Source organism: Formica exsecta, unplaced genomic scaffold (genome assembly GCF_003651465.1).
Source record: "Formica exsecta isolate Colony F162 unplaced genomic scaffold, ASM365146v1 scaffold425, whole genome shotgun sequence".
Classification (NCBI taxonomy): domain Eukaryota; kingdom Metazoa; phylum Arthropoda; class Insecta; order Hymenoptera; family Formicidae; genus Formica; species Formica exsecta.
In genome coordinates, this window is record NW_021851492.1 from 1,130,976 (window position 1) to 1,150,117 (window position 19,142).

Below are 19,142 nucleotides of genomic sequence, written 5' to 3' on the forward strand. Positions count from 1 at the left end.
TATATATATATATATATATATTTAACAGGGTATCTACTCTGTTACAGGGAATTTTTTTTATCTTGCAAAAACAAAAAATTCTCATGGAATTTTGTCGAGTCTCAGGGAATTTTTTAAAAAATTGTCTTAGGAGAGAGTAAAAAAAAAGCTTCAGTTTTTTATTTCGAATTTTTGCCTTTGATTTTCGATATTCAAAAGTATGCGTAATAAATAAACTCATTTCAAAGTTGCATCTAAAACCTCTCTAATTTTATCTCGAAGTTTGAATACAAATTTTTGGAAAATCAAGGATTTTTCAGGGATTCTTTTCACAAGATTTGAGTAGATATCTTGTCTATAATAAAAATTATCGAATTAATGATGTAAATGATGATATTGCTTGTCGATTTGACATTAGAGAGAGATCTTCGTAGCTGAGGGATTATTCGACAAATCCAGGAATACTCTGTACACAAATATGGAATAATTCCATACCTCCTAAGCGACAATTGTACCTCGATGTTTACGTTTATAGCGGAGATCGAAAGAGCTCCAGTGGAACTGCCGGCAATGTGATATGCGGCCTCGATTTGCGACTAGAGGCGTAAAACTTTTGGGAAACGACGCGGTGGCACGAGATCGAATTCAATTTCTATATTTCCGATTAATTTTAAGATTAAATTTGATCACACACAATATTCTTCTTTATCAATTATATATACATAATTATGTTTCTCTTTTTAACATTGTTAGAGAGAGAGAATATCGATGATCTTAAAAAATATCTTTAAGTAAAGGTAGTATTTGTAGCTTTTATCGTCAAGAGATCCATTCTTTGTGATCCTTGATCTTTAAAGAATTCCTAGACGATTATAATCGATCTAAAGATTCTAAAATATGTCGACATTGGAACTCGTTCCGTCGATCGGTTCCTACTTCGGAGAAACGAGGTGCGAGGTGCCACCTCTTCGTGTACTTAGCGCGAAAATGCGAGTGCGAGAGACAAATACACTTGGGACCACCGTGCAAAAACGTGCAAGGTGTCGTCTTCGAGGCACTCGAGCTAATCCGAACAATAGAACGAAGGCGACGAATAAAACGGGCGAAAGATGACACGAGAGCGAGGAGATCGCGGCGCATGGAAAAATGTTAAACACATTTGTAAACTGTAAAGTTATTGGTTAAATAAGAGAGCAGGGAAAAGAGACGGGACGAGACCAGCTTCTCTCTCTTTTTAGTACCGATTATAATGTCGCTAGATGTATTTACGATACTGTCGTATAAAAAAAGGGGAAAAGAAATCTTTCTCCTCGGCGGTATCATTATAACACAAATGCCTGTGTATTTTACTTCTTGGCAAATAATAAACCATCAAATATTGTACATCACGACACATTTTTCCTAAGGATCCATTTTTTTTTTTTTTTAAGTAGATAGTATAATTTATACGAATCCAAAGATACCAAAAAAAAAAAAAAATCGTGTCAATCAAATTTACAGAATTAAGAACTCAAATTTAATAATCTACGTCATCAAGGATCTATAATATCAGGATGCAATCAAATTAGTTCGAAAATGGCAGAAATCAGTTTGCGCAAAATAATAAATTTAAGAACAGAATATGATACACTTAAGCAAATTTACATATTAGATGTAAATATTTAAAAAAATCAATTATTTTCCAAAGCAATACAACCATATTCTGCATATACAAGAGATAAACTCCTGCTGGCCGGTTTGTTTTCAATGTCTTCCGATAAATCAAATCGAAGTCCAAATCCAGTCCAGCAACAGCGAATAGAGCCGTATACAAAATCGATCAATTTTGTGACAAGCTGTTACGTCTCACTATCCGGTAAGGACCTACTTTGTATTCGACGATTATATCGTATTTGACCTCGAACAAACACGTGCCAGAACATATGCAACGTTTATATATTCACATATGATAATGAATGCTATTAGATGTATTTAATGTGTTACAATGAATATTACATAGTTGTTTAGCGTCAAAAATAATTCTTAAAAAAACAAATTTTTTTTGTAAATAAGAAAAAAAAAAGAAAACAATGAATAGAAAAAAGAGAAACTTTATTTTACAAGACGTGCTGTAGACAAAATAAACAAGGTATCGTGCAGCAGTCATAGTACATAAATTATAAACATTTCTGGAAAATAATATTGAAAATCGGTTAATATTATTAATGCAATATTAGAGCGTTTTAATTTAACTTGTTTTATCGCATAACAGACATGATTTAAATAAACAATTGTCTGTATACAAATATAGAATAGTAATACCTAAAATTATCGTACGTTATAATCTACAAGATTCGAAAGTATAATATCAAAACACATCTTATTAAACGGAAGCTTATTCAGTTTGATTCCAGTTTCTCAATATGCACCAGCTTAGAAACTCTGTCTATTAAATGTGTCAGATGAGTCTTGTAATTTAGCGGAGCAACCGATGCGCAGGTGTGTCTCACTCTCATTTCATCCTGTAAAACACAGAAAATTGAAAATTAAATCTGTTTGTAATTAATTAAATTGATTAATTTAAAATAATTGTTTTATAATGAAAGTTGTCGCTTACCTGAAAAACTTCCGATTTTACCCTCAAACTGAACGTAAATCTCTTGAAACTCGCCTCGCCGAATTTTTGCATATAGGCGTCATTGTCGTTCTCTTTTAATTCTCCCAATTCTTGCGCCGACATGCCCAATATCTTCTCGGCATCTTCGTTGAAGGCAGTTATCCAGCGACTGCCTGTCCCATCCCCTATATTCATCTATGAGAATCATTAAGAAATCGTTAAAAAATGAAACCGATTTCTAAAAAAAATCTTCAAATAACAAATAGATAAAAAGTATGTAATACATACACTTGCCAGTAAGCGATACGCAAAATTAGGATAGTCCCTATTACATTTCTCGCATCTGAATATCCCGGTAGACTGATCAATTAACTAAAATTGAATAACCATTTATAATAATTCGTGTAAACCTAATACAATTGTCATATACAGTTATACATATTATTTAATAAAGTGTTAAAAAAGAAATATGCTTAAGATACATATTTAAAATACTTAAAGTTTATAGAATTCAATACAATTTCATCAGGAAATTTTTATCCTTTTTTCCATTACTGTCCAAATGAGATATAACATTTATATAAAATATTATAATAGCAGTAAAAAAGCTGCCGCTTAAATTAATCCTTCGAGAAATAGAATTTTCTTCTTTACCCTCGAAAGTTTATTTAGTTAATTTTATGGCTATATTCTCAGCTCATATAAATACAAAATACATGAAATATGTATCTTTGAGAAAGAAATAAGAATTTCCACTTTATAATTTTAAATGTCACACATAACTCACCTTCTTCTTGCAGCTTTCTACGGGACATGCCTTGTAAATAGAATTTTCCACACGAATTAAGTTTATAGTGGCCACCACTGTATAAGCATCTGCGAGATTTAGTTTCTCTCCCAACCGCGCTTCGGTCGCCTCCTCGAAGGTGTACAATGGCGCGTTAAAATCACCACCGCCACCTGCTTTAGATAGCGATTTGGCGTTCTCCGAATGGCCGACTGTAGTGTACCACCCACGCAATCTGAAATGTGTATTGTACTTGTATGATGTACACAATGTATTATATACAAATTATTATTCCTGTAATCTATATCTTATTTTTAAAACTGTATTTTAAAACTTTATAAGAGCAATGCATACTATCCTTGAAAAGATTCAAGAATGTCAATATATACATACTTATGTGCTTCCGGTAAATCCGGATCCTTTTCGAGTATGGATGAATTTAAAAGGGACAAATTCTTTCCGCCATTGAACTCTCCAATACGCGCTCCTTTAATGGCTACGATCGGGTTATTAGAACCATCAAAATCTTCGGCCTGTTTTCCCCAAAGTGTGACGCATACCTGACATAAAAAGAAAATTGTTTATTCATTCATAGTAGTAAAATATTAAAATATGCTCTCTCAATAAATTGTTTACCATTGCATTGCTGTCGTCAACGATATTGACGTCTCTCTTTACAAGTTCTCGACCAGTACTTCGCTGTACGATATGTTGCACATCATTGAATGTTGTAACAATGCCCAAGACATCTATTATAAACACAACACCATTATATACACAGTGTTACAGTTTCCAAGTTAGTCGATAGTTATGTATAAATCTTATCTTATATAATAAATTTAAATCAGATTTTTTTGTCACATTTATTATCATATTCTAGAACTCTTTAATATGAAATATATTTATCAATTAATATTTAATTAATTTTGGAAAAATATAACGGCAAAAGATTGAAACAGATATAAACACACTAAATATAGACATAAACAATTGATGTGAATTATACAAAAATGATCGAAGATTGACCGGAATATTTTCGGAACCGAAATGATTTTCGAAATAACACATAGAAATTAATATTTAAGATTTTTATTAAATTTAATTAAATGCTAAATCACATTACCTATCATATCATTCTTCTCCTTGTTTTCCACTTCACTTATGGAACAAAAATTGAACTGCAGCGTCGGTATGTCTTCGCTGTTTTCGTGACATGGCACGATCTCTGTATCATTGGTCATAGTCATTTCGTAATCATTCTTTAATGAGTTGAACTGTTTGTTCGCCGCTTTTAGTGAGCATCGCGAGATATAGTACACATTTCCAATCTGCACAAATAAATCATTCCGCATAACTCAATCCTTCGTAAAATAAAAAAAAAAGTCATCGATTTTAGTTGCACAAGATGTGTGCATACCTCTATCATATCGTAGAACTTATCACACATATCTCTAAATGCGGTGCATCGAATCTCGCCGCTCTCATCGATTAGATCCATAGAAAACAATTTACCCTCTCCACGAGAGTTGCTCCATGTTCTAATTGCAGATTTATTGGTCACACGAACCTTGATCACCCATCTAAATGCGAACAATAATTGGTTTTTTGTGTGCTTCACATATTTTTATATCTATAAATATATTTTAATATTGAATTTCTTTCTTCATACCTGTTTTGGTAAGGACTTAGCGCTGCAATTGGTGTAGTACATATATCAGAAGACCCGTAATTATCTGAAGTATTTCTTTGAGCTGTACCATCTATTGCAAGCAAAACAAATTTTATATTTAATGACATAAGTATCACAAAAATAAAATATAAGGAACTATAATATAATTGACAAAAATAATGGCGTACTTACTAGTTTGACAACCTAGTCCAGTATTTTTGGATGTATCAGATGTAGCTGAACAGTCAGGCTCTGATTTGCTCTCTATATTAGTTGGATCACCTATTTTACGTCCAACTTTGCTGCCAGGAACTATCACCTCAATACCCATTATTAGCATCACGCGTCTAATAAAATGAATAGAAATATATGCTTGATTTTTGTACTATTTATGCATTTTAATGCATTAAATATGTGATAAATACTTTTCCTTGCCACCATTGTTCACTGAAGACAGGTGATAGTTTGATACTTTACAGATTGCATATTCAGTCAAAATATTATCATCTATCAGGTTATTTAATTGAGTGGCCAACATTGTAAATGAGTTGAATCTCTGTCCATCAGATATGAGTAATCTATATCGATCAGTAGTGGTACCATCTTTATTAACAGATTTCGGTAGTTTTTTATAGCCCTGTAAAATCACAATTACAAAAGTACGAAATCAAAATCTGACTGTCTGAAATATCAATTTTTCTGAATTTTTAAGAATAAAGCTAAGGCCGAATATTCTTTGCAAAAACATATATGTCTCTTGTAAAAACAAGCTTAACAGTATAATGATTCTGTGCTGGCTCTATACAAAAATAACATTTATATTTCTAAGATAGTACAGCTTGTAGTTTGTTTTGTAATTCACGGACAAAATGTCAAGAAATCAAACTCTGTTAGGTTGTCCATTGCATCCATTTAATCGTTATACTCACCAACATTTGAAGTATCGGTTTCTCGACATCTACGCCTTTCATGATTTTCTGAAACGATCGAATTTCACCGTTAGGCAATAATTTACGCAATAACGACATACCTCTGACAAACTTACTTCTAACGATCCTTCCGTTAGCTTGTACATGATTGCGGATTATTCAGTCTCGACACTTGTCTCCCGATATTACGTCTCTTTTGTGTCTCTGTTGATGGCCGAATATCAGCAGCGTGGCGGAATATGCGTCGGTACTCCGAGCTTCCCGCCGAAATCGTCGATTAGTCAACGATTGACGCAATTGACAAGTCTGCGTTCCGCAACTCTCTACAAAAAATTCACTTTCTTAAATCTAGTTGGCGTTACTATATAGGGTGCGTTCGAAAATTCTACTAGTAGAGTAGATAGAATTTAATTGACCAATAAAAACACAGAAGTCTTTGCTCTTTTTATACTTGATTTCCGAACATACCCGTTTATAATTCAAACCACAAACCACAACCTACCACCTGCCACAACCTGTCATATACCAGTCATATACACAGTCATATTATACTATATACTCTTTCAGTTAAACGCACTCTTCGAAAAAAAAAGGAAAAGAAAAAAAGAGCTTGTGATAAGATATGTACATTAATTTGAATAATCTTAAAAATATCTAATTTAATATACATATATAGAAAAAAACAATTACAAACCGCGCACAATGCCAATTACCGAGAGGACGGCGAATTCCGAATCATTATTACAGTTTCGTTGCATATGTTTTTACTTAATACTCAGTTCTATCATAGACATACGATTTTGGCAGCAATACCACAGGAATTGGTAAATTTAAATAATATCGCGAAATCAATTAAACGGCTATCCAATTATGAATACGGAATACGACGAGGATTTGTCGGAGAATCGATTTCTGCAGGAGCTCAGAAATGAATATAAAGCTACATTCCAACGGGTTATCCAGGAAGGTTGGATTATCTGTGTTCCACGGATTGGAAGCTTCTCGAGTCGCGAATTACGAGAGGACGAAGTTAACGCTCATATCCTGATCTCCAAGCAGGACTTCTCTGCCGCTCGATTTGATAGTCTGAACGGCAGGGAAGTCCTGCTCGTGGACAGAGTCTTGACTGTCAAGTACGATGACGGCAAACAAAATTCCACACGCTTGCTTTTCGAAGAAATCTTTTACAGTGACGATTCGCATAAATATTGTATATGGTAAGTATGCATTTAAATTACAGAGTTAAACATTAATCTAACACATTATTGTGTTCCACAGGTGTATAGAACAACCCTTGGATGCTAATATGTGTGTCTCAGGCAACTATGTGAATGTAATTACAAGTCTCCAGGAAGCTGTAAATTTTCTGCAAGTGGAACTACTTGATAAACAGCTCCATGATAACTTTGAAACCAAAATCAAAGATTTTTTATATGTCAACAAAAATTTAGACCGTAAACCAATGGAAGTGCAGAGAGATCTAGTACACGAATTGTATACGGATTGTCTCAAAATGTTACTGGAAAATGCAGCATTGAAAGAAAAGGTCTCAGGTAGTAAACAGTATTATTGGAACATTAGAGTATCGCTAGAAACATATATTCTATATGCTTTAAGAGAGGTACTGCTAAGATCATTATCCACTTGTACCGCTGTAGAAGATGCGTACTTGAACAAAATTATCAGGAATTTAGATGGGATCCTATTGAGCGATCTTCGAATACGATCGGACTTGGAATCTCGCGTCCATGGAGGAAAGATGGAACTATCACGGTTAGATTGCTATGTAACTGCGTTGGGTAAAATCGAATGTCTCAGAAGAACTGTGAATTACGTTTCGCGTGGAACGTCCACCGTCTCGTGCGATGATCTTCTACCGATACTTGTGTTTCTCGTTGTTAATGTCGGTCTATCGAACTGGATGGCGCAATTATTCTTCATGAGGCAATTCCGTCTTTCCACAAACTCTGCTTACGAAGCGGACGAAACCTGTTTTCTGGTAACATCGCTGGAGGCTGCGATCGAGCACATCAAGTCCGGAGTAATCTGCGAAGGCGACAAGTACGCAATTAATTCGGATAAATACAGTCAATTGATAGACGAATCGGATTGCTCGTCTGTCAATTATTTGTTTGCATGTGTTAAGAACGGCAATCTATCCGAAGTGGAGAGAATACTGACCTACGAGAGATCCAACCAAGACGATGAGGTCTCGCTTTGTCATCCTTTATGCACCTGTGCGTCCTGCGAGCGATATTGGACGAATCATCGAGAGCTAAGTGCGTGTCCCAGGGACGACAGAGGTCTAACTTCGTTACACATCGCGGTACTGTACGATCAAATAATGATCGTGGACTTTTTTCTCGACCGTGGTACAGATATAAATGTCGCCGATTCGGATGGTCTAACGCCTCTTCATTACGCCTGCATCAAGGGCCACCAAAATATTTTGCTGCTGATGCTACATGCCAATGCGAATCTCACAGTGGCGGACTCGCAAGGAAATACACCGCTGCATTTGGCCGTGGACCGCGGTCACGAGAGCTGCGTAAAAGCGTTGCTATACCTGTCAGAACACATGAAGGTATCGGTTAACGCAAATGTCACCAACGACAACGGCGACACGCCGTTGCATCTCGCGGCCAAGTGGGGCTACTGCGCGATCGTTGGCATCCTCTTAGAATACGGCGCAAACAGCAGATTAACCAATAGGAAAGGTCAAACACCGCTGACCACTACGTACAGCGAGAGTATTGCCGAGTTACTCAGACGCTATGCAACATCTGCGAACGACATTCGCAACAATACTGCTTTGTCCCAGAAAAAATACGCAACCCTCGTGCAATCTCATCAGTCAATATGGTTTCAGGATCAACGTTGGGCTACGTTGGACAACTTGGAGAGCTTACCAACGTCGCATCCCAAGAGCTCTGCTAATGCACAGCATCGTATGATGGACAAATTGCTTGCCGCCATAATCGACGGTGATATATGCTTAGCGTGCTACTACCTGGGATTGGAGGTTTATCGAAGCGAGCGACTGCCGGGCTCTCGCGCGATTCTGTACCATCATCCATTGTGCGACTGCGAGCGTTGTTCGGCGCTCGGCGAGCGCAAATTCCAGCGCGAGCGAAGGCAACGGGTTCTTGCGATCAACGCTTGCAACAATTTGGGCGAGACGGCGTTGCATGTGGCGAGTGCGACCGGTCGCGTTGAAATGGTGCAGCTACTCCTGGACGCTGGCGCAAATGTGAACGCGATAACTAAGTCGGAGAGTCGCACTCCGTTACACCTAGCGTGTCTCAACGATCGCGTCGACGCGGCGAAGCTATTGCTCCACTGCGGGACCTGCGATTTAGACGTTAAGGATCACAACGGCGACACGTCATTGCATCTGGCGACCATAGCCGGCAGCGTGAAACTCGTGAATCTGTTGGTGAGATATGGTGCAAACACCAATGTTCGCAATGTCCAAAACAAGTCGCCGCTACGGCAGGCGGAAGAGTTGCAGCTATCCGTTGTCTTCTCCACAAATCATGCCAGTATACTGAAGATTCTGAAACAAAATACTCAACCAGCTGGCGATTAGTATAAATCATCCTGCTTTTTTATATGTCTGTGTTTTATTTACCTCATAAATAATTTAACTAACATATATAGCACAAGCTGTCATACTATATAATGTGATTCAATACTGAGCATATTAATATAAAATGATATATAATAAATATTATAATAGTAATACTATAATAGTAATATTGTAATAGAACGCAAGTGTGTATTATATTATATAATATAATAAAACTGTGTGTGTGTACAAAATATAATATAACAGCGAAAGCGATTGCGTCCAATACTCGATATATGCATAATAAAATGTCTGTGTGTTTTATTGTATAATAATGAAAATGATTGCGTTTGCGTGCGTGCGTGTGTGTGTGTGCAAAACGTAGTTAACAGCAAAAGCGATCAATCCATTTTTATTCACGAATGTATATAAGTCATATTATTTTTAGTATTTGTGAATAATTCCAATTTAGTGTTCAATGCATATTATGTAACGAAAATATCTTTATTTCATATATATTGCATTAGATACACAGGATGTCTTTATTTTACATATACTTCTATTGATATCCAATAGGAGTTAATATATTTTTTAAGACTTTCTAGCGCTATTTTTATTTCTAAATAATTTTATTTTATTATTCGATGAAACGCCGACGATAAAACACAAAATGAAAAAGAGATATGTATAACGCTATATATTTATAAGAGAATTGTGATACTATTCTGTAATATATATTTTGCCATTTTTAAAAATCTGATGAACTGTATTAATAATACAAAATGCATATGTCTTCTAATTGAACATACCCATCTATTCCTATCTACCTACACATCTTGTCGTGCACACGTCCTTTTCCTTTTATATATTTTCTTGATACATTTTTGCCGATTTTTCGTTCTTTGAATTTCTGAAACTGTATTTCTTCAATCAAAAGTATCAAAAGAATATAATCAGCAAAGAGATGGCACAAGGCCATCTTTTTAAAAAGCGCAAAAATTTGAAATTAAAATCCGTAAAAGTATCAGAATTTTTTTTTCTTTTTCGAAAGAAGAGAAAAATGCATTATAATACAAATAGAAATTTTAAGAACTCCAGCTTTATTTTCTCTCTCTCTCTTTCTCTTTCTGCAGTGAATACTGTCGGCTACCGGCTTCTTAAAATTCTTTACATGGTAGTTCCCTAAAAAATAATCGCATTGTATGTAAAATCAATGTGTTATTGACAGAAAAAGTATGTTTGTTTCATAAATTATTATTATTATTATTTGTCGATTGCTGACGCACACATCATAAAAAAAATTTCTATTGATACCAATAAATAATTTATGTAACCTAACCTTTAAACACGTTCAACTCTGTCAAATAAGAATCGGAATGTAACTCAATTTTTTGTTACAAAAATTACAAAAGATATTTGACAACAAAAGTTTCGCAACAAATTGATAAAGAAATACTTCGATTGTTATAGTACCAGTAAACTCTGGCAAAGCGATAGGTAGGATAATTTATATTAGCTTTCGATGCGATTGGTTATGTGTCTTTGTTATTCCGGCAATATCGGTATTTGGTTATTATTGCGAGCATTGCATCACTAAGGACTATCTCATAGTCATTCTGCTCCACTAACTGACATTCCTAATTTTTCGAAAAGTATTCTTAATATTCTTCGAATTTTTAATTGATATCTTCGCTTAATACAGCTTCTTTCTGAACTTTAAAAAAATTAATGAATATTCAATCAAAAGATTTATTACAAAATATATATTAAAAAGTGGAATGTCCGTCAGTGAAATAGTGTTTGATTGCAATAAAAAGCTTTACATATAATTTAAATCTACTTGGAATTATTCCAGAGAGATTGGTAAGTATTTTTATATTTAATGTCATTTTTTTTTATAAAATGTATAATAATTTTTACATTATTCTTTCAGCATGTAAGATCTATCATCTTAAACTATATAGCTCTCTGACATATCACTGTATATTATTTCCAGATACAATTCTTATTCCAAAAATGTTGAGGCTATTAAACTTATCAAGAAAATCCTCTTTAAGAAGTACGGCTTCGCAACAACACCTCGCTTATCGTGTCCTTCATTCATCGACAAATGTCAAATCAAATACTCTACATTCGAAAAAAGAACTGGTGCAGGATAAATTGGATAAATTTAAAAAGGGCGAAATTCTTTACGGATTTATTGTAGATGAGGTATCAAAGATAGATGAGCTATTTCTCACTGCAGTGAGATTAACACACCTGAGCACAGGTGCGCAATATCTGCATTTGGACAGGGACGATACTAACAATGTATTCTCCATTGGATTTCGTACGACTCCCATGGATTCCACTGGTTTACCTCACATATTGGAACATACTACCCTGTGCGGTAGCGAGCGATATCCCTGCAGAGATCCGTTCTTCAAAATGCTGAGGAGATCTCTGGCTACGTTCATGAACGCTATGACAGGGCCAGACTATACCATATATCCATTTTCGACGCAAAACCTGAAGGACTATCGCAATCTACAATCGGTCTATTTGGATTCTGTCTTCAAGCCAAATCTGCGAGAGTTAGATTTCCGACAGGAGGGTTGGAGACTGGAGCACACGGACGTCAACGACAAAAATTCTCCCATCATATTCAAAGGCGTGGTCTTTAATGAAATGAAGGGTGTTTTCAATGACAATCAAGCCATTCTAGCGGAACGTCTGCTGAATTCCATTCTACCAAATCATACGTACTCGGTAATTTCTGGCGGCGATCCTCTCATCATACCTAATCTGCAGTATGTCGATCTCCTCAATTTCCATATGAAGTATTATCATCCCTCCAATTCGCGCTTCTATTCATACGGGAATTTCCCGTTGGAAGATCATTTGAAGTTTATCAACGACCGATATCTCTTTCTATCTGACCGGATAGATGCTTCCATGTCGGAAGTGCCACCGGAGAAGCGGTGGAACGAAGCTAGAAAGGAGCACATTGCATGCAGACCTGATCCACTACTCGCAGATCCTAGCAGACACGGCTCTATTGCCATATCACATTTGTGTAACGATATAACCGACATACAGACGACCTTCGAGATGTATGTGCTGTCGCAACTGTTGCTCAGAGGCCCGAATTCGGCATTTTACAAATCTCTAGTCGAATCGGACATAAGCACTGGCTTCGGTCCGGTCACGGGTTTCGATTCGCAGTGTAAAGATACAATGTTCGTCGTAAGTCTGCAGGGTGTAAAGCCCGAAAGCTTCGAAAGTGTCGAGAGTATCTTCGACAACACCGTGGAAAAAGTTATCGACAAGGGATTCGAGAAGGATCACATTGAAGCTGTTTTGCACGGCATCGAACTTCAAGTCAAGCATCAAACGTCAAATTTCGGGCTAAATCTGCTCTTTAATCTGACATCCTTGTGGAATCACGACGGTGACTTGATACAGTCATTGAGAATCAACGACGCGGTAAAAAAACTCACATCGCGGATGAGGGAAGATCCCAAGTATCTGCAAAGTTTGATCAAAACTTATCTCAGAGACAATAATCACAGATTGACGTTGACTATGTCGCCCGATGAGAATTACGAGCAGAATAAAGCGCTCGCTGAGCAAGCATTGCTGAAAAAGAAAGTGGAGGAGCTTTCCGCGGAAGAGGAGGAACTAATTTACGTCAATGGAAAAATCTTGCTTGCTGAGCAACAGAAGAAAGAGAACGTCGAAGTCTTACCGACACTGAAGATGGAAGATTTGAGGGCCGACGTGGAGAGATACAATACGTCCAATCTGGAGATATCCGGAGTGCCTCTTCAGCTGTCCGTACAGCCGACAAATGGTATCTCCTATTATCGAGGAATACTCAACACGCAGGCGCTGCCGACCGAATTGAAGCAACTGATACCGCTCTTCAACTACATTATCGCTAAGATGGGCACACAGAATTACGATTACAGAAGCTTCGATCAGATGATGCAGCTGAAGACCGGCGGTCTGAATTTCGCGAATCACATTGCTGAGAATAAGGAAAGCGAATTGAAGTACGAAGAAGGGATTCTTGTAGAATCGTATTGCTTGGATCGCAATTTGAGATACATGTGGGAATTATGGACGGAATTGTTCAATAATGTTAAACTGACCGATCCTCAGCGATTTGAGACGCTTGTAAAGATGAACGCGGCTGACTTAATCAACGGCATCTCGCACGCCGGTCACATGTACGCGATGAGTAGCGCCGCTAGTCTGGTCTCTCCGATAGCTCGGGCCAAAGAAAATCTTTCTGGATTGCAGTATGTGGCGAGGATGAAGAGAATAGCTCAGATACGCGATCTGTCCTCTCTGATACCCAACATGCAGGAGATAGCCGAACGCGTCTTGAATAAGCAACACTTGCGGTCGTCCATTAATTTGTCTGAGGAACACAAGGACAATGCTCTTGACCGTATTCGTGCGTTTTATGAATCGCTAAAGGGTTCTCCGGAGAATTCGTATGTCATCACCAGCGATCAGAGCAATGAAACGAGTGAAAGCGGTAATCATCATGTACTGCCATACACAGTGAATTATTGTTCCAAGGCCGTTCTGACAGTTCCTTATATGAATCCGGACTATGCCCCGTTACGTGTACTTTCCAAGTTAGTCACCTCGGTATACCTGCATCCGGAGATTCGAGAGAAAGGCGGAGCTTACGGCGGAGGTGTGAAATTGACGTCGGAGGGAATCTTCTCCTTTTACTCTTACAGAGATCCGAATTCCACTCGTACCTTTGATTTGTTTGACAAGACATACGATTTTTTAACCGAGTACTCGTTACCCCAAAGCGACATAGACGAGGCAAAACTGGGAGTTTTCCAGCAAATCGACGGTCCTATTCCTCCCAGCAACCGTGGCATGACTAAATTTACCCACGGCATCACAGACGATGATCTTCAAAGGCAGAGGGAACAGCTGAAGGCTGTAACTAAGGATCAGCTTTTGCACGTGGCTGAAAAGTATCTGAAACCAGGTCAAAATGGTATCAAAATCGGTCGTTCACTTATCGGACCTACGAATGCCGATATTTCGAATAGGCGCGCGGAAAATTGGATGGTATTAAATCAGGAAGAAGCAGACCAAGCATGAGCCACTGAATAAACATCAAGACGTTATTTTTGTTATTTGGTATACATTTGACGTTAAGTATTAGAACTTGAAAAGAGATAGCACATACGTTAATAGTACATAACATTTGTTAAATAATTATTGTAATTTATGCTATATTTTGTACATTAAAAACGTATCGTATAGTAAAGAAAATGAAAAAAAAAAAAAATTGATCTGTTTTACTCGTTTAATTCTTAATTTTCACAATCCTTGTATTCATCAGAATCATATATTTATTACAAAGCATAATTTTCTTTTTTATTTTCATCAGACGCGTAGATATGGATACCAATGCTGAAAAGAAATATTTTTTCGAAGCGCTATCTTTATTTTATGAAACGCAATGGCTTAATAATATAGCAGTAACCGAGATCTTGACTAAAGCATCTTTAGATGCAATCCCCAAAAAATGGATTGAACATTTACAAATTTTGGAAAATGATGAATTCAATGATATCATAGCAAGAAGGGCAATAAAGGTTAGTCAAAAAATCAAGAATATTATATAATAAATTCTTAAAAATTTTTTAATGAATTATTTTAACATATTTTCGTTGTTCCAGCCTGAATGGCCCGATTCGTTAAAAAAGTACGTTGAGAAATGTCAAAATATTAATAGACTGTCACCCATACAGATATCACTTTCTAAACTAGAATTACCACAGAAATTTAAAATTGGTCTTAGTCGAAAGAAACAACATGAAATAATACATTTTGCTCACTTAGTGCACATGCAATGCAAGTTGCACAATATACAAACAATCATCGATTTGGGTGCAGGTTTGGTAAGAAAATAACAATATAAAAGATTTAAATTTTAAACTCTTGCATGCTGCAACAAAAATTTTTCAGGGATACATATGCCAAATTTTACATTATTTGTATGGCTACCAAGTCCTGGGTTTGGAAAAAGATATAGAAAACGTGAACAGAGCATGTATTAGACAAGAAAAGTCGCATCTCGATTCTTTGACTAAAGTTAAATACATCCATTGCAACGTGACGCGTGATTCCGCTGATACGATAGAATCTATCTTACAGCAAGAATTCCCTGGCTTTACGAATGTGTGTCTAATCGGTTTGCATGCCTGCGGAGACTTAAGTGCAAACGCATCAAGAATTTTCTGCAAAATAAAGTCTATTAAGCTATTTATTCTAATCTCTTGCTGTTATCACAAACTTTCTATTTCCAAGAATGTACACACTCCGTTGCAGAAGAAACAATATTTTCACAATTTTCCCACATCGAATTGTCTACGAGAAACGATCGCGGCGCACAATTTTGACATAGGCCAATTCTTAAGAATACCCTTTCTGCGATTAGCGTGTCAAGAATCGGCGGATAAATGGTATGGCATGTCCAAAGAAAAGCATGACGAACATTCCTTTCACGTTCTCGCTCGAGCCGTGCTCGAGTTATATTCGCAACAAAGTAGGTGTCTGTGATATTACATGATATATGTATACATTCTGTAGATCAATTGCTCATGAAAAATGTATTCTAGATAATCTTGTTCTTAAGAAAAAAGTTCAGAAAGGTACGAGGAAGTCCCAATGTTCGAGTTTTCAAACTTACGTTAAGGACTCGTTATTAAGATATGATCTGGTACCGGATACGAACGTAAAGTTTACAGGTAACACTGATAATACAATAATATTTGCAAGATTAATAATTTTTAACTCTAATTTTTTAATTTAATATATAATATTTATACAATACTTTTATATATGTATAAAGGTAATGTGATCGTACACGATGAATTAGAGAAAGGCATAACACAAGTATGGGAGGAACAAAGTCAAAAATTAGAAATTGTTAAAATCTACTCTGGTCTGCAAATGATGCTACAACTCCCGGCAGAGTCATTGATTCTACAGGATCGATTATCCTGGTTACACGAACAAGGCCTAGAAGCTGTAATTGTGCCTGTGATGAACAAATCTATATCTCCTCGTTCATACGCAATAGTGTCTCATAAAAACTGAAAATTATTTATATTATGCTGTGATAAATAATATAAATAAAAATTAAAATATATTTATGGAGAGATGATTAAAATAATATAGTTCGTAACTAAATAATTCAATGTTAATAAAAAGTTACTAAAAACATTTAAAATATATTTTTTTTTAATATATCTCATATTGAATATATATCTCTTTCTCTTTTATTACATCCTACATTAAAATCATAGATTATATATAATTAAATTATATTGAAATTATTTTATGTAAAAATTAGAAAGTTATAAGAAGAAAAATTTGAAATATGTTTTCAGTCATATAATATTTTTGACATACATACTGTTATATTCTTATCTGTAAGGGTGAATTTGCGATGCTGCTTTGATATTTGTCTTAATCGCACTCGGCGCCTTATTCATTTGTCCCACTGTAAAGTATTTAAAATTAAAAGATAATTAAAATTATAAACGGCATAATTGCACGGGAGAAAATGGAAATCTTCAGAGAAACACTTACTTTGTGGATTACCCATTGGCCCTTGTCCTGGTGTCTGCTGCTGATTACCAGGTCTGCCCACCATCATGCTATTATTTACTGAATTTACGCCGGACTGAACCATTTGTATAGAGTCAGACTGTGTAAATGAAGTGTGGATAACATATTAGTTCTGATATATATATATGGAAATACAATACTGTAAAAAGATAATTTTTTTCTTTAAAAAATCAGAATATTTGTTCTCTCAGAAAGTAAGATTATAATGTACCTTTAAACCTTTACCCATTCCCACAGCAGCCAGAAGAGCATGAGTGTCCGCAGCACTGCTAGTCTGCGCTTGTGTCGCTCTGGCTCCAGCTTCGCTTTCCCATTCTTCGCGTGCCTTATTTGCTATATCCCACACGTGACTAATCACCTTTGTATATTGCGCCAGTTGTTTCTGAAACCCAACGACGCATATAGAATGCTTGATAAGTGACAGAATTCCTGTGTTCCACTCGCTAAATGGACCATACAGAAATTTCTGATTACATAGCGAATGTAATTTTGAACATTAAACATCTATAGCTATTTATATAGCTACAAATAGGCTTGCCACATAACATCAATCTCAGCCCAAAGCAAATGGAACAAAGTTGAAGCTATTTGATTAATAGCTTACATTGTAGTCCTAGTTGTTGTTTAGTTAGCACATTAACAGAAAAATAGAACACATTTTCAGTTAGCTTCAATGTATTGATCTTAGCAGATACTATATACATACTTAATTGTGTGAGCAGATATAATCTTAAAAAATTTTGTCACATAGTAACGTTAAAAAATTTTAGTTGTGTCATGTATATATTATACTTTAATATTCAAATATATTTACTAAAATAATTTTTTGTCTTAAGAGAAAGAATATAAGAGTATATCAAATAAAAAAAAAAGTAAATACATAGAGAATTATGTCTTACATGTGATGTATCAATGTTAACATTCGCAGCTTTAGCTTCCAACTGCATCATTTTCTGTTCAGCTTGAGGTTCTAGCTTTGTCCTCAAGTAGTCCGGAACCAAATCATGTGCAAATGTGGGGATTCTACCTTCGGTCAGTCGAAGCAACTCTTCGTCTTTCTCGGGGCTCAAGCGTAGCGGTAGAACTGTTAGGTTTCTGAGATTGGGTGCTTTATCATGCGCAAGAATCTTTGAAAGGCTAGTCAGCTGTACAAATGTGATATAAGAATATCATTTAAGAGAGAGACAAAGCAATATAAATTTTCGATTAATAAAATAAAATACTTACATGTCCTGAAATAAGCGCGAAATTGTCGAGAAAATTTGGCCAATTCAAGGTCTCATATTCGTGCTCTATTTTAAATATCATTGCGGCAATCGCGGTTTTTAAATCGTTTACTCGCATTATGATGGCTTCCAAAGCCGAATCCAATTGTTTCTCCTCCCTTTGCATTGTGTTTAGAGGTTCACGTTTAGGTTAGTTTACGTTAACACGGCTATGTGTTAGCAGCAATTATCAGCAACACCGATTATGTACAGGATATTCAATACATCTCGGACCTACGTTGAAAATATTATTTTTTAAGTAATTTTTTAATTAAAAAGTTCAGAATTATCTCACACAGATTATACCTATCAATAATCATATAATCGAATTTTAGAATGCCAGGACTACACATTGACATTATATATATATATATATTCTACATTATTTATACAAAATTATACAAAAAATTAGATATGAACGACAATTTCTTCGAGCAGAGATCCAATTCCTACAGCTCGAAATACATGAAATTTCAGGAACAAAATTAGAAATCGCAAATATGTATGTATTACTCACTGTGAGAAGTTTCGTGGTAATATATGTGACTACATAGTTTTCAATGTTTTATGAACGTAGAGGTATCTTGAATGCGGATTTCGTCTAAATTGCTAGAATAGGATAATGCACAGTAATCAGAGATGGGCTGATCAAAGCACCTCCCTTCCACTTTTGACAGCTATCGCGATGACATC

General features: G+C 35.8%; 5 protein-coding genes across 7 annotated transcripts; 3 read left to right on the top strand and 2 right to left on the bottom strand.

Annotated features, from left to right (window-relative positions):
• Positions 1 to 2,049: 2,049 nt before the first annotated feature.
• Positions 2,050 to 6,106, bottom strand: LOC115240395 (replication protein A 70 kDa DNA-binding subunit-like). The gene is made up of 13 exons (XM_029815522.1): positions 6,077 to 6,106; positions 5,961 to 6,008; positions 5,457 to 5,668; positions 5,224 to 5,378; positions 5,032 to 5,122; positions 4,780 to 4,942; positions 4,486 to 4,690; positions 3,999 to 4,111; positions 3,756 to 3,922; positions 3,363 to 3,597; positions 2,864 to 2,947; positions 2,576 to 2,770; positions 2,050 to 2,480 (listed from the first exon to the last, which is right to left on the bottom strand). The coding sequence occupies exons 1-13, from the start codon at positions 6,104 to 6,106 to the stop codon at positions 2,358 to 2,360; spliced, it is 1,821 nt and encodes a 606-aa protein (XP_029671382.1). The 3' UTR covers positions 2,050 to 2,357.
• A 4-nt stretch (positions 6,107 to 6,110) lies between these two features.
• On the top strand, positions 6,111 to 10,438 carry LOC115240393 (ankyrin repeat domain-containing protein 27-like). The gene is made up of 2 exons (XM_029815521.1): positions 6,111 to 7,177; positions 7,239 to 10,438. Exons 1-2 carry the CDS (start codon positions 6,831 to 6,833, stop codon positions 9,547 to 9,549), a joined length of 2,658 nt encoding a protein of 885 aa, XP_029671381.1. The 5' UTR covers positions 6,111 to 6,830; the 3' UTR covers positions 9,550 to 10,438.
• Positions 10,439 to 10,657: 219 nt separating this feature from the next.
• On the top strand, positions 10,658 to 14,833 carry LOC115240391 (presequence protease, mitochondrial). 2 transcript variants are annotated; one of them, XM_029815517.1, is made up of 2 exons: positions 10,658 to 10,761; positions 11,525 to 14,833. In XM_029815517.1, the coding sequence occupies exon 2, from the start codon at positions 11,545 to 11,547 to the stop codon at positions 14,641 to 14,643; it is 3,099 nt and encodes a 1,032-aa protein (XP_029671377.1). In that variant the 5' UTR covers positions 10,658 to 10,761; positions 11,525 to 11,544; the 3' UTR covers positions 14,644 to 14,833. The 2 variants fall into 2 exon arrangements, with proteins under 2 accessions (XP_029671377.1, XP_029671378.1); XM_029815518.1 differs by lacking the exon at positions 10,658 to 10,761 and adding an exon at positions 11,279 to 11,391.
• Positions 10,886 to 16,650, top strand: LOC115240396 (methyltransferase-like protein 25). Its single transcript, XM_029815523.1, has 6 exons — positions 10,886 to 11,025; positions 14,936 to 15,143; positions 15,228 to 15,449; positions 15,517 to 16,096; positions 16,170 to 16,298; positions 16,403 to 16,650. The coding sequence occupies exons 2-6, from the start codon at positions 14,946 to 14,948 to the stop codon at positions 16,648 to 16,650; spliced, it is 1,377 nt and encodes a 458-aa protein (XP_029671383.1). The 5' UTR covers positions 10,886 to 11,025; positions 14,936 to 14,945.
• LOC115240398 (mediator of RNA polymerase II transcription subunit 8) lies at positions 16,322 to 19,129 on the bottom strand. 2 transcript variants are annotated; one of them, XM_029815526.1, is made up of 8 exons: positions 18,967 to 19,129; positions 18,412 to 18,683; positions 18,084 to 18,329; positions 17,789 to 17,797; positions 17,396 to 17,566; positions 17,146 to 17,263; positions 16,970 to 17,056; positions 16,322 to 16,646 (listed from the first exon to the last, which is right to left on the bottom strand). In XM_029815526.1, exons 2-7 carry the CDS (start codon positions 18,574 to 18,576, stop codon positions 16,980 to 16,982), a joined length of 786 nt encoding a protein of 261 aa, XP_029671386.1. In that variant the 5' UTR covers positions 18,577 to 18,683; positions 18,967 to 19,129; the 3' UTR covers positions 16,322 to 16,646; positions 16,970 to 16,979. The 2 variants fall into 2 exon arrangements, with proteins under 2 accessions (XP_029671386.1, XP_029671387.1); XM_029815527.1 differs by lacking the exons at positions 16,322 to 16,646; positions 17,789 to 17,797 and having other exon boundaries at positions 16,961 to 17,056; positions 18,967 to 19,128.
• Positions 19,130 to 19,142: the final 13 nt, after the last annotated feature.

What these genes read in the sequence shown, in the direction of transcription:
- LOC115240395 (XM_029815522.1), bottom strand. Translation starts at nt 6,106, where the DNA reads ATGTACAAGCTAACGGAAGGATCGTTAGAA. An exon ending in GATTTACCGGAAGCACATAA is followed by an intron (nt 3,598 to 3,755) that starts GTATGTATATAT and finishes TACACATTTCAG; the next exon opens with ATTGCGTGGGTGGTACACTA. An exon ending in TAGAAAGCTGCAAGAAGAAG is followed by an intron (nt 2,948 to 3,362) that starts GTGAGTTATGTG and finishes ATTCAATTTTAG; the next exon opens with TTAATTGATCAGTCTACCGG.
- LOC115240393 (XM_029815521.1), top strand. Translation starts at nt 6,831, where the DNA reads ATGAATACGGAATACGACGAGGATTTGTCGGAGAATCGATTTCTGCAG. An exon ending in TCGCATAAATATTGTATATG is followed by an intron (nt 7,178 to 7,238) that starts GTAAGTATGCAT and finishes TGTGTTCCACAG; the next exon opens with GTGTATAGAACAACCCTTGG.
- LOC115240391 (XM_029815517.1), top strand. Translation starts at nt 11,545, where the DNA reads ATGTTGAGGCTATTAAACTTATCAAGAAAATCCTCTTTAAGAAGTACG.
- LOC115240396 (XM_029815523.1), top strand. Translation starts at nt 14,946, where the DNA reads ATGGATACCAATGCTGAAAAGAAATATTTTTTCGAAGCGCTATCTTTA. An exon ending in TAGCAAGAAGGGCAATAAAG is followed by an intron (nt 15,144 to 15,227) that starts GTTAGTCAAAAA and finishes TCGTTGTTCCAG; the next exon opens with CCTGAATGGCCCGATTCGTT. An exon ending in TCGATTTGGGTGCAGGTTTG is followed by an intron (nt 15,450 to 15,516) that starts GTAAGAAAATAA and finishes AAAATTTTTCAG; the next exon opens with GGATACATATGCCAAATTTT.
- LOC115240398 (XM_029815526.1), bottom strand. Translation starts at nt 18,576, where the DNA reads ATGCAAAGGGAGGAGAAACAATTGGATTCGGCTTTGGAAGCCATCATA. An exon ending in TCGCGCTTATTTCAGGACAT is followed by an intron (nt 18,330 to 18,411) that starts GTAAGTATTTTA and finishes ACATTTGTACAG; the next exon opens with CTGACTAGCCTTTCAAAGAT. An exon ending in GAATGGGTAAAGGTTTAAAG is followed by an intron (nt 17,264 to 17,395) that starts GTACATTATAAT and finishes TCATTTACACAG; the next exon opens with TCTGACTCTATACAAATGGT.